This window comes from Amphibalanus amphitrite, unplaced genomic scaffold (genome assembly GCF_019059575.1).
Source record: "Amphibalanus amphitrite isolate SeventyFive unplaced genomic scaffold, NRLGWU_Aamphi_draft 000059F_arrow, whole genome shotgun sequence".
Classification (NCBI taxonomy): Eukaryota; Metazoa; Arthropoda; class Thecostraca; order Balanomorpha; family Balanidae; genus Amphibalanus; species Amphibalanus amphitrite.
The window spans coordinates 1,308,440-1,322,532 of NW_024881555.1; the positions used below are offsets into that span (position 1 = coordinate 1,308,440).

The 14,093-nt window shown below is 59.8% G+C and overlaps 1 protein-coding gene across 14 annotated transcripts in view; it reads right to left on the reverse strand.

Moving 5' to 3' along the window:
- The window catches only part of LOC122378405 (plasma membrane calcium-transporting ATPase 2-like), a 60,236-nt gene that overhangs the window by 2,318 nt on the left and 43,825 nt on the right, over positions 1–14,093 (reverse strand). For 7 of the 14 annotated variants that reach the window (XR_006256015.1, XR_006256018.1, XR_006256017.1 and 4 more), the window contains 11 exons: positions 13,661–13,896; positions 12,072–12,234; positions 11,475–11,756; positions 10,405–10,599; positions 9,843–10,049; positions 9,013–9,211; positions 8,519–8,730; positions 7,831–7,982; positions 7,302–7,440; positions 3,519–3,855; positions 43–184 (listed from right to left, as the gene is read on the reverse strand). Coding sequence is in view for 6 of the 14 variants with exons in the window: in XM_043359426.1 (XP_043215361.1) it covers positions 4,225–4,470; positions 7,302–7,440; positions 7,831–7,982; positions 8,519–8,730; positions 9,013–9,211; positions 9,843–10,049; positions 10,405–10,599; positions 11,475–11,756; positions 12,072–12,234; positions 13,661–13,896 (2,031 nt within the window). In the remaining 8 variants the exon portion in view is untranslated. Of the gene's footprint in view, positions 1–42; positions 185–2,175; positions 2,245–2,745; positions 2,779–3,518; positions 3,856–4,211; positions 4,471–7,301; positions 7,441–7,830; positions 7,983–8,518; positions 8,731–9,012; positions 9,212–9,842; positions 10,050–10,404; positions 10,600–11,474; positions 11,757–12,071; positions 12,235–13,660; positions 13,897–14,093 lie in introns of all 14 variants that reach the window. The other 7 variants (XM_043359426.1, XM_043359424.1, XM_043359427.1 and 4 more) reach the window with 5 other exon arrangements.

Here is a 14,093-nt window from a genome sequence, read left to right on the forward strand (position 1 = left end):
GAGATCAAGATAGTGAAACTGGGAAACTGGGATGCTGCCTACCTGTTTTTGCGCCGGGCCGGGCCGAGCCCAGTCCGGCGGCTGAGGCAGGATCAGGACACAGGAGCAGGACAGGAGCGTCACATGGCGGAGCTGGTGGTGGTCACGAGGCCGCCGGAGTCGGACTGGTAGTTGGACACCGCGCCTGCAACGAGCGGGCACACAGCGCCGTGGCCGCCAGCGCGCCGCCAGCGCGCGGCCGAGGATCGCTGGCACCCGGCGGCAACCCTCCCCCCAGCAACACCGAGCCAAGCTCAACGGAGAACACACCCGCCCCGCGTGAACCCCGCCTGCTCGTGACCGAGACAACGCAAACTTGGCAAACTGAGAGGCGACCCCACGTGAATTCGACAAGTTTCTCGAAGCAAATGACAATTAGCAACTTAACATTGATATTAATGTTACTCCATCAATAGCACATCACACCTACAGACGCACACCAAGGTGGCAAGCACAGAGCAGCGCCGAGCCACGCACTCGGCAGAGCCCAAGCCAGTAGTAGCGTGTGTATAAGCGTTAGTCCGCTGATTAGTGGAGAGCAGCACAACAGTGCGGCATGCTCAAAGAACGAGCAGTCGCAACCATAATGCTCAGCCCATGTACGTGCAGGATGCATGGAGAAAGTCTCTGGTGGACTGGTGGTCGGTCAGTGACGGTGGCCACTCGCCAGTGGGCGGCGAGCGGGCGCGCGGGGGGCCGGCGCCGCGCGGCGGCGGGCGCAGCGGTCAGACAACACGGCACAGACACACAGACGGGGGCGCGACGGGCGCTACAGTTCGACAGACAGCAGACAGCCGCAGAGAGACAGAGAGAAAGAGCCAGGGAGACAGAGTTAGGGAGGTAGAGGGCGAGGTAGAAATAGATGTAGACCTAACGAGAGAGTAGCAGACGGGAGAGCCAGAACCAGAGTCAGAAACCAAGAGAGTGAGTCTGAGGGGTCGGGGGACTAGTCACTAGCGTTGGAGGGCTGCGTGCACAGGCAGGCAGGCAGGCAGGCAGGCAGGCAGGCAAGCAAGCAAGCGAGAAGCCGTACACGGCCCATGCGGTCACTTCGATCGGGCGGGCGCGGGCGGGCGGGTCGGCGGGCTGAGAGCGTGGTGGGCGGGGCGGGCGGGCGGGAGGGGAGGAGCGGAGTGGCTGCGCGCTGGGAAGCCCTCCCAGGGGCCGGCATGCAGGCCCGCCGCCAGCGACGCCGAGCGGCGCTCAACTCTGCCTTAGGCGGCCGGCCGGCGGTGGGGCCGGCGGTGCAGTGTGTATCGACAGGACGGCGGCGGGGGGCGGTCGGTGCCGGCACGTCGGCGCAGAAATCAATAACTGGACTTTCTATTAAAAGATTTTCCAGCTAAACCTCAAATACTGTACGAATGTGAAATAACGTCCTAGAGAGATTGAAGTTAATTGAGAAAACGAAGCTAAGTAGCTGAAATTTAGCAGATTTTAGACAAAGTCGGATAAATCTACAGCAATAAGACTTCCATTCCCTTATTTTTTAAGAAGCTGCAAAGCGCTGTAAACAATCTACAGATGTGACTAAAACGTCGTAAAAGAAAACAATGTATCATGTAACAATTTAACTAAAATGCATGCTGTACCGATTTATAGGGTAACTAACAAAAACTATCCTTGTGGAAAAATTTCAAGGAGGCGAGAAAACGATAAACATACCTCCTTCTTTGTCAAATGGAACACTGTGTGTCCTGTATCTAGACGGAGGTGTTTTCAGTTTAGCTGCAGGACTGAATCGCCCTGCTCCAGCCACGCACAACACGCAGGCCTGGCATTCACTAACTGCATTCCCGATCGAGGCCGGACGCGCCGCAAGCAATTTTGCCGAGCCGCCGATGCGATCGAGCTACCGAGATGCCGGGTGCTCGTGGTCAAGGCATTCCTTGGATCCAATGCAGTTGGACAGCGCGCGCGCGCGCACGTCCTGCGTCTGTACATGACAAGACATGACAGCATGTTGGCTCGTGCCCGCCGCCTACAATCCAAAACAAAACCAGCCTCTGAAATACTACAGAGCTGCCACAATTTACAACCAAGAGAAAGAGACACGACAACAGATACTCGGCTAGAGTTACCATGACCAACCAGGCAACAGTAAATAAGAATATATCGAATGATGCCAAGTCTTACAGCTTGGTCTGTGGCGTTCTTGCTGTACGGTACGGGCATCAGCCGCCCCTGATACTCCCCGCCAATCACCTTCAAGGAGAGGGCGCACAGTGAGAGGTGAGCACACACACGGGCGCTGACATGCCGGCCACAGAAGACAGAGTTGAGAGCTACAGGCGTGGTGGGGGCGGGCCGGGTCGGGTCGGGTCGCGCCGGGGCCGGGTCACCAGCCAGGGGTCCGGGCCGGGCGGGGCGGGGTGGGCGGAGTAGGGGACGCAGGACGGCTCGGTCTCTCTGTGTGGGCGCGCACAGCCGGCGCCCGACGCCGCGCCGGGGCGCGCGCCGCCGCCGGCCGGCCGGCGCTGCTCTATGGTGGCAGGCTGGATTTAGTACGCGGACGGCCAGCTCGCCTAGCTACTGTTGTGCGTGTGAACAGAAACTGCGCAACATGAAAAGTTGAAAGGCCCCATTGTAAGCCAAAAGTTTGCTAGAAAGGTTAGAATCAGGTTACACTCAAAAGTCATCATGCAAGGATTTAGTGAGCAACAGCGCCTAGAATGAGGCCTGACAACACCAACACGGGCTATTTACCCCATCAGGGATTGAGCCATCAATCTGACTTTGCTGGAATAAGAGAAGGGCAGGTATTAGCAACCAGTGAGGAATGCACGAGAGAAACATCACACCAGCTGGAGCCCGCCACCGGCACACCCGCTACTTGTAGATATAAATACGGGGAGGTTCCCGGGAGACCGAGGGTAGAGTCCACAGCGCTGAGAGACGGGAGGGCGGTGGAGCGGGCAGCACCAGCATACAGGGACAGTCACCACCTCGCCGCACCGACCGGCGCGCGGCCGGCTATGTACACAAGCCAGGGTCAGAGGAGGCGACCACCGCTCCGCGCCCACGGAGACACGCCGGCACGTGGCGGCCGGCTCGCGCCCCGCGTGTCGTGGCGCACGTGTGTGACGTGTGACTGTGTGACTGTGTCATTGTGTCTGGGTCAGTGGTGAGGTGGACTGTTGGACAGACAGAGTATTTAGATAGCGTGGCGTAAGGCGTTAGCATGTTAGTCGGCAACAGAACGCTAGCAGATCTGTCAGAAGCCGAACCGATAAGCAAAACTTAGACAGATAGCGCAAAAAGAGAAAGAGGCGAAGAGAAGAGACAGGAGGGAAAGTAAGATAGCAGGTTGAGACAGAGGACACACGCCATGATTAGGAACAGGAAAGTAGGATGAAAATAGTGACGGGCCGACACAGAGGAAAATAGAGAGAGAAAAAGATAGAGAATAAGGAGCAGCTGAGGTAACTACTGTCGGCCTGGCGTATCCTACAGACTCTGCTGGCAGACTCAGAGCGGACCTTCACCAGGTGACGGCTGACCCGATGCGGCGGCGGCGGCGGCGGATGAGGAGGGTTTTGGCAGAGTGTCCGAACTGCGGGGGGCCAGGGGCGGCAGGCGGAGCTCACCGCTGCCGGACGCCCACGTCTGGCTGCCGGCCGGCCGCTGCAGGGTCGAGTGCGTCGACGCCGGCTCCGAGCCCGACGAGAGCGCCGCCGCCGACGTGGACGTCCGCGAGCGGACGCCGTACGCGGCGCCACCCATCGAGTTGCGGCTCAGACGGTTGGAGATGGACGGGTAGGCGCGGGCCAGGACTTCCGGAGGATTCTCGTGTGGATCCACGCCCGGTAGGCTGGTCTGCGCCGGGCCGGCGGCGGCGGGCGGGTCAGGTCAGGTCAGGTCAGGTGAGGTGAGGTCAGGCTCGGGTCGGTCGGCCGCGGCACGGCTCGCTCAGCTCAGGTGTGGTGATGTGAGGCAGGGCAGGGCGGCAGGGTGCGGCGGGCACACCGACAGGGACGCCACACGCGCATCGGGCAGACTGGTGGAGGGCGGGTGGGCCGTGCGGGTACACAGACACGTCTACAAACAGGGTGGGTGGATTCCTCGCCAGGAACGTGAAGCACCAGCCAGCCGAGACCCGCCAATAGATAGAGAGATAGAGAGATAGAGGCGCGCGGACAGACGCGGTGCGGTGCTCAAGGCCGAATGCCCACCCTTGAATTTAGCCTAGAGCGAGGGGGGAGCCGCGCTCTCGGCGCCTGCCGACACTGGCCGCGCCTCGTCCGTCTTCTGGCAGCCGTTTGTAGGCCTGTCTTCCTCGTCTATGTAACTGATGTCATGGACTGTAGGAGGCTTATGAGCCGGGTGGTGCGGCCGGTGCGCACGCATATTATGTAAGGTGGGCAAACTATGGCAGGAGCGCCGATCTTCCAAATCCTCCAGGTTGGACTTGAAAGCCCGGATAACACGTAGCTGCAATCAGGGGACAAGAGAGTCATACGACCCCCGAGAAACTGAAAACAGTAACCAACAGAAAAAGAGGGAGTAAAATGGTGCCACAACTGGCTACACTCTGTATATAGTGTGCAAGGCGTCAATACAAAAGGGGTCTGTACACAAGAACTCACGCCATTAGTTATTGGAAATCTATAAAAGAATGCACTCTTAAACACGCGGGGTAAACTTCTGTTAGAGCGCACATCAGACCCGTTATTTCTCACCAGGCTCTCTTCGATAGTTAGTGAACGAGGCGGGGAAGAATGCAGACGCCTCGCTCACACAGGGTAAGGGCACAACTAAGGTAAAGAGGGCAAAACAGGGTGCCAAACAAAAAATACAACAACAAAACAAGATAAATAGAGTGTACACTGTGTGCGATGCGGTACGAAGGTCGCATGCGGTCTCTGCCAGCTATGGTGGTGTGGTGTGCGGCGTCCGTGCGCGGAGTCGGCCCGCCGCGGCGGGGCGGGGCGTCCCAGGGGCGTCCCGGGGGCGCCGGGCGCCCTCAGTGGCCGCACCGGGCCGGGCGCGGCGGGCGGCGGGCGGCGGGTGGTCAGGGTGAGCGGGGACCAGACAGACAGACAGACAGACCCAGACGCCCCACACAACCCGGACAGGACACCCAACCACGCATACACACACGCACACTCCCCGAGAGAACAAACCAAACCGGACACTCAACCAAGGTGGCAAACGTGTGGGCGGTGAAAGAAGCCGGCCGCGGGCAGCGGTGCCAGACCAGAGCCAAAGAGAGAGACAGAGGGGCAGACAGAGGCCGGGAGCGGACAGAGGGTGGGCGAGCGCCGGCCGTCAGCTGCGGGGGCGCCACCGTCGGCCGCCCAGTCGATCCAGCCGCCCGGCCGAGCCTCCATTGATTTCTCGTCGCAGTTCGGTAACGGGCTGTTTGCGCGGTGACATTTGCGTGCTGCGGCGGTCGGCGCGGCGCCGGCGGCCGCCGGTAGAAGGTGGCGGCGCCCGCTCGCCGGCCGCTCGGGCTCGGCCGAGCACCGGCGGGCGGCTCAGAGCGCTACCGGCTGAGAGCGCCGCACGGGCGGAGCCGGCCACACAGCAGAGCCGCCGCCGCCAAGATCAATGACCGGTTGGTGGCGATCCGCCAGTCGGCGCACAGCCGCGCCGAGCCAGCAGCACGCAGCGCCGCCCAACGCATATCATCAGCGCACGCCAAATTAGCTAAAAGGGCCGGCGTACGCGACACCGTAACGGAGCCAAGGCCAGGACAGGCCCGCCTCGCATGCCAGGTGGGAATTCGCCCAGCCAGCAGTCATAAAAGCGTAATCCAGCAACGAAAACGGCACAATCCCAGAGACAATTTTGCCGCCGCGCAGCCTCAGGACCGGCAGTGGCCGACATTCCCTGCTTCACTGCGATGTTTAATATCAAGAACTCTTCATAATTTAGCCACGCGGCAGGATCAATGGCTCCACTTTCGGAACTCCTAAGGAGTCCCATAACACCTGTCATTGCAACTTATGTACAGTCTACAGGCAAGCCGCCCTCTGCAACTACTTCCTGCAAGCGGCATTCCGGCCTACGGCTCCCGTGACATGCTTCGTGGCAGCGCTCTAACAGCTAAAGGCAGCCGTGTTGCTTCAGCCCCTGCGAAGTCGGCTGCATGTAACCGGACTGAGATCTACTCGTGCTGCGGAGTCCACAGAGGCCGGCGCTCCCGTCTTTTCCGCGGGGCCCGCTGAACGGTTTTCCGCCCGGGGCCGGCCGCTGCCCGGGACAACTATTCTAATTTCCTGGTGGGTCTGGCGCGCCGCTCCCAAAATCCGATCCAATTCGTCTGGCCGGCCGCCGCCGGGCATTAGCTCGTCCGTCTTCACGCTGACATGCCGGGCGCGGCGCGGCCGAATTGGGCGCTCCGGCGAGCAGCGGCCGCCGCCGGCCGAGCGGGGTCCATATTCAGACGTCCCCCCGGGAGTACCACACGGCCCTCCCACTCTCTGGTGGGACACCCGGTCCCATCAAAACGCTCAGCGTGCGAACTGTTGACCCAAGCCGACACAATCACAGCCGTCCTTCCGCGGACACAATCAGCCCTGGCCGCAGGAAGCCTACAAAGCGCACACTCCCGGCATTTCGCATCGATGTTTTCGAAGCCCGCTGACGGGGCGGAGGGGGCGGCACACCAGCTCGGCGGGCGGCCGCCATCGCTGGCCCGCCGCGCACAGCGAGGGAACGGGACGGACGGAGACGAGGGACCGGTGCAGACGCTCACTTGAAGCGGAGAGACAGATAGAGAGAGAAGGCCGGGTGATAGGGGGAAAGATGTCGAGATAGATAATAAATAGACTGATAAATGGCGCCGAGCGGTCTCAGAGGAGACGGTGTCGGGTCATGCTGCTGTCGGGTCAGTTCAGGTCAGGTCGGGCTGCTGCCCGAGTGGGAAGCGCAGCGCGTTACCGGCCGGCCTACACCGAACCGCTGACAGGCACATACACTGCAGTGACTGATCAAAAACCGCACTTGATCCCAGCGCAGTCGGCCGCCTGATCTGTGGGATCGGCGCTTACGCTGAAAAAAAAAAACGCTTGGGCCGCCGGCGCTCGCGCCTGATGAGGCAAGCGTGGAGCACCGCTCCGCACTATTCCCATCAGACACGAGCGCGCGCGGCGGCCACGCTAGTTAGAAGCCACCCGTCTAGATAAAACTGGAGCCCAGAAGGCGTGACCCCGGTTAATGGCCCGGTGCCGCCGCCCCAGTGCGGCCCCGGTGACATGCCGCCGCGGCAGTCGGGTCAGTCGCGCGCCCCGCGGCCGGCGGCCGGCCGGAGCACTCACCTGGGTCTGCAGCCGCGTCAGGCCGCGGATCCAGAGGATCTGGCCGGTGGTTTTCCGTCGCTCCATGGTGCCCATGCCGTTGTCCTCATCGACCACGGTGGGCGATGAGATGATCTCCTCCGGGCTGCCGCTGCCCCAGCTGCGCGCGGCCGCACGGTCAGTCAGCTGACGGGGTCACGGGGCGCGCTCCGCCGCCGACACGGGAGGGAGGAGGGAGGGAGGGCGGACACGGGGCCAGACACTCTGTGACTACCAGTCGTGCACACTGCAGCATACACTGCCGTCCGTATTAATATCGGCGGATACTTTGGCCACGTCCCAATGACTCAGTATACCGGTAATGCAATCGTTATTGGGATTAATCAACAAACTACGTTTACAAGTGCGATTATCGTCAAACTATGACACGTCCATAGGGCGTTCTCTGACTGCCTGACACCGGTCCGAGCCGCCCTGCCCTCCGCCGGGCCGGGGATCCGCCCCGGCCGGCCGGGGACACTCCGCGCCCCGCCGCCGCAGCGTCACTCACGAGAGGATCTTGGGCATGGCGCGCGTGGGGATACAGGTGACCAGCTGTCCCCAGGGCAGCACGCCGCAGCCCAGGAAGATGCACCAGCCCCACTGGTCCAGGTCGAGCGCCTCCGTCTGGAAGAACCGGCCGCCGAACTGCACCAGGATAATCTGACGGCACAGACAGAACGGTGGGAGAGGTCAGATTGCAGGTCAGGTCAGGTCAGGTCAGGTCAGACTACGTGCAACAGCATAAGAAACGACCAAACTGGCATTGCTACGCATAGATATACGTGCCCCTAAATAGTTCAGCTGCGCTGTCGCTGATTCAGTGAGACAGAACAGAACCATGTCACGGCACCGGTGATTGGTGCTCCCTTATTTCTCCCATGACGCAATACCACTTATGAATGCATTGCATTCGCAGCGGACGTGGGCGACGAGCGAACCCTCTATTTCGTCCATGACGTACCATAACCGGGTGAATCGAACGAACTCATAACTCTCTAATCACGTGACTTACACGAATGTCAAATGTGCATGTCGAATCAGAAGCCCGTGTTCAGAAAGGGCACTTGCACACTGCAGCCTGGGTACGTTAGTTATGACTTGTGCGCTTTATGTTACCAATTTAGGCCCACACCACTTAAGCTATAGCCAGATCCAAAATCCAGCCGGGCCTCAGTGAGTGTCCCCGAACTCAGTACCTGCGACACAAACGTGCCCAGCCAGATACAGTAGAAGATCGGGTTGGCGAAGATGCCCTTGAAGATGTTGCGCTGTCCGTGGATCTTCCGCGAGTTGATCTCGTTGAAGAGTGTCATCATGACGAAGGTGTTGAAGATGAATGTGAAGTGCTGCGAGGGCGGGTCTCCCGGCTCGGCGTACCGGCCGTCGTCAATGTCCAGCAGCCGCTCACCTGCGGCACGGGGAGGGGTGTCAGCTGGGCTGCACCGACGACTCTTCTGTCCACCCACTCACGGAGAAAGTGGAATACCCCGTACAAACTTCAACGCACTGTGGGCCTGCAATACCATTCCCTAAACATACTTAAATATCCCTTATTATACGCAAAAAAAGAAACGAAAAACTTTGAACCATCGACATCGACGCCGAACTTCATGCATAAAAGAATGTTTCTAGAAATGTATTCTCCTTCCCCAAAACGCATCCCCATTCCCTTCTACGCGTTATCACCCACCGACGAAGAGCAGTGTGAAGATGATGGCCAGCTGGTAGACCGACTGGCCCAGGATGTTTTTCGTCATTGTCCGGGAGATGAGCGGCGTGGTGCGGCCGTACGGTTTGCGCAGCAGCAGCTCGGGCGTCGGCGGCTCCGTCGCCAGCGCCAGTGACGCGAACGTGTCCATGATAAGATTCACCCACAGCATCTGTACCGCCTGCGAGTCGGGTCGGGAGCACACGGGGTCAGGATTGGCGCCGCCTGAGGGTCGGGGAGCACACGGGGTGAGTCACCAGCATAGCTACCCCTTCAACCCAACAGCCATGTCCATGTGAGTGGCGGCGCTGCACTCCCGACCGCCCCGGGCCATTCACCGCCGCCGAGATCGATTCAGCGGCCGAAGAGGACAGTGGTACTGAGAGGGCCATAGACGGCGGCAGCGACTGGGGTAGGGGGCGGGGGCGGGGGCGATAGCAGTCCCACAGTCGCGTGTGGCCGGCCGGCCGGCGGCGGACACTCCCCACGAATCAATGTCGTCCCACGCCGGCCGGCGGCCACTCAATGTCATCGGTACCGCACGGCGCACGCTGATTTACAGACTAACCCGACAGCCCGACCGGGCAGGCCGGGCGCCGACGAGACTCGGACTAACTGTACACCGGTCCCTTGGTCTAACCGGTACCACCCGTCCTAACCACTTACTTAAGCACCCACAGCTAGTCAGGGAGGCCTCCCAGACCCCCTACCAGCGTGACCCGCACTTCGCACTCACTAAACCACACAGAATCAGCCGGGGAGACCTAACCCCCCTCCCTTCCCTCCCGTGCGGACTGCCGCGTCGTGCTCACCTTGAGAGGCGTATCATCCACTGCACACGCGCCGATGAAAGCAACTAGTACGGCCACCACGTTCACAGTCAGCTGAAACTGCAGAAACTTGGCTATGCTATCATACACGTTACGGCCCCACATGACGGCCTTCACTATACTGGTGAAGTTGTCGTCGGTCAGAATAATGTCTGACGCCTCCTTGGCCACGTCAGTGCCGGCAATGCCCTGAAACGAAAAAGGACTCAGTCAGTGACATGCAAACAAGTGATTTCGGAAATATTCACACTTAGCAATCAGTGGCGCCAGAAATATCAAATTAAATAACATACCTAACTGAACAGTAAAGGTTTATTATGATCTCGAAGCTGGTAAGGTATGTGAGATTAAGCTCACACGCAATCATCAATAAAGATTAAATCTGTCTGATGTTAGCTCATCCGGCTTTTATGACCCAAGCAAGTTCCCACTCCCCATTACCTGTTCGTAGCTCCCCACACCACCCACGCCACTACCCATAATATCCATAGCTATCCACGACACCATCTAACACCCCGTCCACCCTGAGCAGCTACCCACGCACCATGGCAAAGCCGACGTCGGCCTTTTTGAGGGCGGGCCCGTCGTTGGTGCCGTCTCCGGTGACGGCCACCACCTCGCGGTGGTTGCTCATCTTGCTGTCGATCATGCCCTTGACGAGCGTGTACTTGTCGGTGGGCGACGAGCGTGCCAGCACCCGCAGGCGCGGCCACACCTTGTCCAGTAGGTGCTGCTGAATCTGAGGGAAGATGGGGAGCGGAGAGGTCAGTAAATTATATCTATGACAAGGACTCGACAGACCAGACTGTCGAGCGCTGAGACACCTTCAGATTTACAGCCAGGATAATCATTCAATAACGCTTCCAAGAAACCGTTATTATAAATAATGGGAACGGGTTTTTTATGTAGAAGGTTCGAACGATATTATTGAGGATACACCGCTTGATTTGGGTAAAAACAGGACATGATTGACGATTGTGGCTTCGAAGCGCTGTAACAAGCGTGGCCATTATATGGGAGCTGGGTTTAGCCCCGAGCTACTCTGGCTGTGTTCAATGCACGACCGCTAACATTACCTATCAGCGGCCGGCGCAGGGCTGTGGCTTATATCGACCGGTGAAGCCGTACGAAGTCTCGGAATACGTGGTCCAGAGACCACTTACATCATCTCAGCACCACAACTGCTCAGGACCACATATATAACGCCAGACCCCGTACCAAAACTCGAACGTTCTGACATGTACGTTATTTCCAACCCACTTCGTGTTGGGAACACTTTACAGAGACCCCAACAACGCTTCGACTGATGGCTGTGAATCATCCGGCTATCCAACTATCCTAGCGCCAGTCCAAGCCACACGGTCCTAGCGCTGACTTGGTACTTCAGCCCCGGACCTGACTCCGGCTCCCCGGCTCCGGCGCGGTCTGCCAGCTCCATCTCCCAGCTGCACCGACTCGGCAGATAAACGGCGCTCATTTCCGCGGCCACGACGCCCGATGAATGGCGACGGGGGCCATTTCCAGCGGCGGGCCGACCCGACCAATACCGGCCGGCCCCGCCCCGCGGCCCCACCGCCGCCCCACCACCCGCTCTCACCGCCCGGCGCGGCTCACCTGGCCGGACGCATCGCGGATGCGCCGGTTGAACTCCTTGCCCTCGAGAATGAGGAAGTCGCTGCCGGGCGTGACGATGCCGCACTTAGTGGCGATAGAGCGCGCCGTGTTCACGTTGTCTCCGGTCACCATGCGCACTGTGATGCCGGAGCGCTGGCAGCTCTTGATGGCGGCCGGCACTTCGTCTCGCACCGGGTCCTCGATGCCCACGATGCACATACACGTCATGTTGCTGATGATGTGCTCCTCGTCGTCAAAGTTGGGCGGGTTCTCGATGTGAACCTGGCGGAGCGGGAGAAGGTCGAGGTCAGGCATTCCGTGACCAGCAAAAACACATACAAAATGGGGGCCTCGCATGACACGTAGCACGCTCTGCAAATACACAGACCGTGTATGCGATACGGGCTCGGAGCGAGCCAAGACACATTCATAAATCACAACCAACAAACCGCTAGAGCAACAAACACCCCACAGCATCACTTCACAGACCAGTCTCTCCGTCTGCAAAACCCGTCCCTGCTACCGCTCACTTCCCATACCTCTCCCTTAAGACACAACCCCTGAACTCCCTAAGTTTCAGCCCCCATCGACTCGTACCTGGTTGATCTCGGCCTTGCCGGGCACAAAGTCGCGGTAGGCCACGCCGATGGTGCGCAGGCCGTCGCAGGCCATCGGCTCGATGACATCGCGCACGAGCCGCTCCTGCATGGACGGCGTGAACTTCTCCAGCTGCCCGTTGGGGCCGTAGATGAAGGCACACCTGCGGTAAACGAGCGGTAGAGCGCGGGTCAGAGACGGTGGAACGGTGCCAGCGGAGAGGGACGATATCCGGCGGCTTATCAACACCATTACGCCAGAGAGGGGACACGACAGCTGCTGAACAAAGCATATTGGCAAGATGTCTGGCGGCACAATGTCAACTGACAAGAGCAGCGGTTCGACTGCCAGCGTTCAAACGCGACTGACGGCTGCCTTTTGGAACCCCGCCCGTGGCGGATTGCTAAGATCTACATATAAGTGTAAGTGAAAAATTATGAAATGTAAAAGAAAGAAATGAAAGCCGCGGACGAATGAACCGTCCCCGCTCGTTCAATCAAAGCCAATTTCGCCGCGAGAATTATGGGATAATGGCCCGCGAAGCCGTTCAAGTGAAAATAGTGTCCCATGAATAGATGCACTTTGGCGAATCGGCATTATCTTAGGCTGGCGCGATACTGAAGCCGCGGAATTTTCCACAGCCGGCGGCGTTTATAGAATCCTGGAAGCTGTGCTGAGAGCGGGTGCCAGTTTCCAGAAGCTGGGTAAATAATGTGCCCGCCATGCAGCAGCCAGCCCCGGAGCCGCTCCAGAGCAGCTCGATTCACATCAGATCGGACCGCGGGCCGCCGGCGGCGACTGGTCCGGGCCATTGACCAGCGCCGGCCGGCAGACCGTCAGACGGCGCGACTCTCCGGTCGGCAGACCCTGTCTGACCCGACCCGAGCCGACCCGACCCGGTCCGGCACACTCAGTCCCCACACAGCGGAGGCCAAGTCCCTCAGACCAGGGCATTACAGACCTCAGACGTGAACTGAGGCCAGCTGGCAGACCTAGCGACGGACACCGCATGGGTTGGGTGAGTGGTCAGCCAGCCGCGGCAGCCGTCACTCACAGCTCATCGTGAACACGGGGCACCAACCGTCACCCGTTCAGATCCTAGTGTCTACCCGCCGCTAGGGAGGCTAAAGAGCTGCCAACCCCACGTCCTTAGCAGTATAGGTCAGACAGACCAACCATATCCGAACTCTCAAAATGGCGGCCGATGTAGTTGGCAGCCACCATCGACAGCACAGCGGGCATTGTTTCCGCTCAAACACGGAACAGAACCGCTCCGTCTCGGTTTGAACAGGCCGCTGAGGGCCCGTCTATATGCTGACTGCGATGAGAGCTGGCAGCTTGGCCCAGTTTCATGGCAGTCGTCCGGACGGGGCCGGCTAAAGCCGTTCCGGGCCGGCCAATTCGGGCCGGTGCACCAGCCAATTCGGGCCGGCGCGGCCCCCAGTGACAGTGGGCCGCCAAAGGACAGCCGTCAGACGCGCGTCAGTGACACGGAATTAGCCCGGCTGGCACCGCGCTCACACCGAACAGCCGCTCTCCAAACGAGCCCCGCTAATCGCGCCGCCCGCGCCGGCGGCGACGGCACCCACCTGGACATAATGATCTCGGAGGCGCCCTTGGTGTACACCCGGAAGCCGCCGTCGGGCGTCTTCACGACGGTGCTCATCGATTTGCGCACCGAGTTGAAGGTGTACACCTTGTGCAGGCTCTCCTCGGGATTGTCGTCGCGAATCTGTTTGTAGCTCTTGCCGAGGCGCTCGACCAGGCCGAGCAGGGCGCACTCGGTCTTGTTGCCCACCTGTTTGGTCGCTTCACCCTCTTTCTCCTGTGAGGACGGACAATCGAGCACGTCAAAGTCACGAACAGAGCAGACAACAGTGAAGCGATCGATATCATGACGCCACTGCCATTGGGGAGGCTCAAACACCCCACCGTTTATTGTAGTTCGTGACATCGCCAGTCCGTGTGGTACGCTGTGACTCCAAACCAAACCTAACATCAGCACGAGCAACAATACGGCCC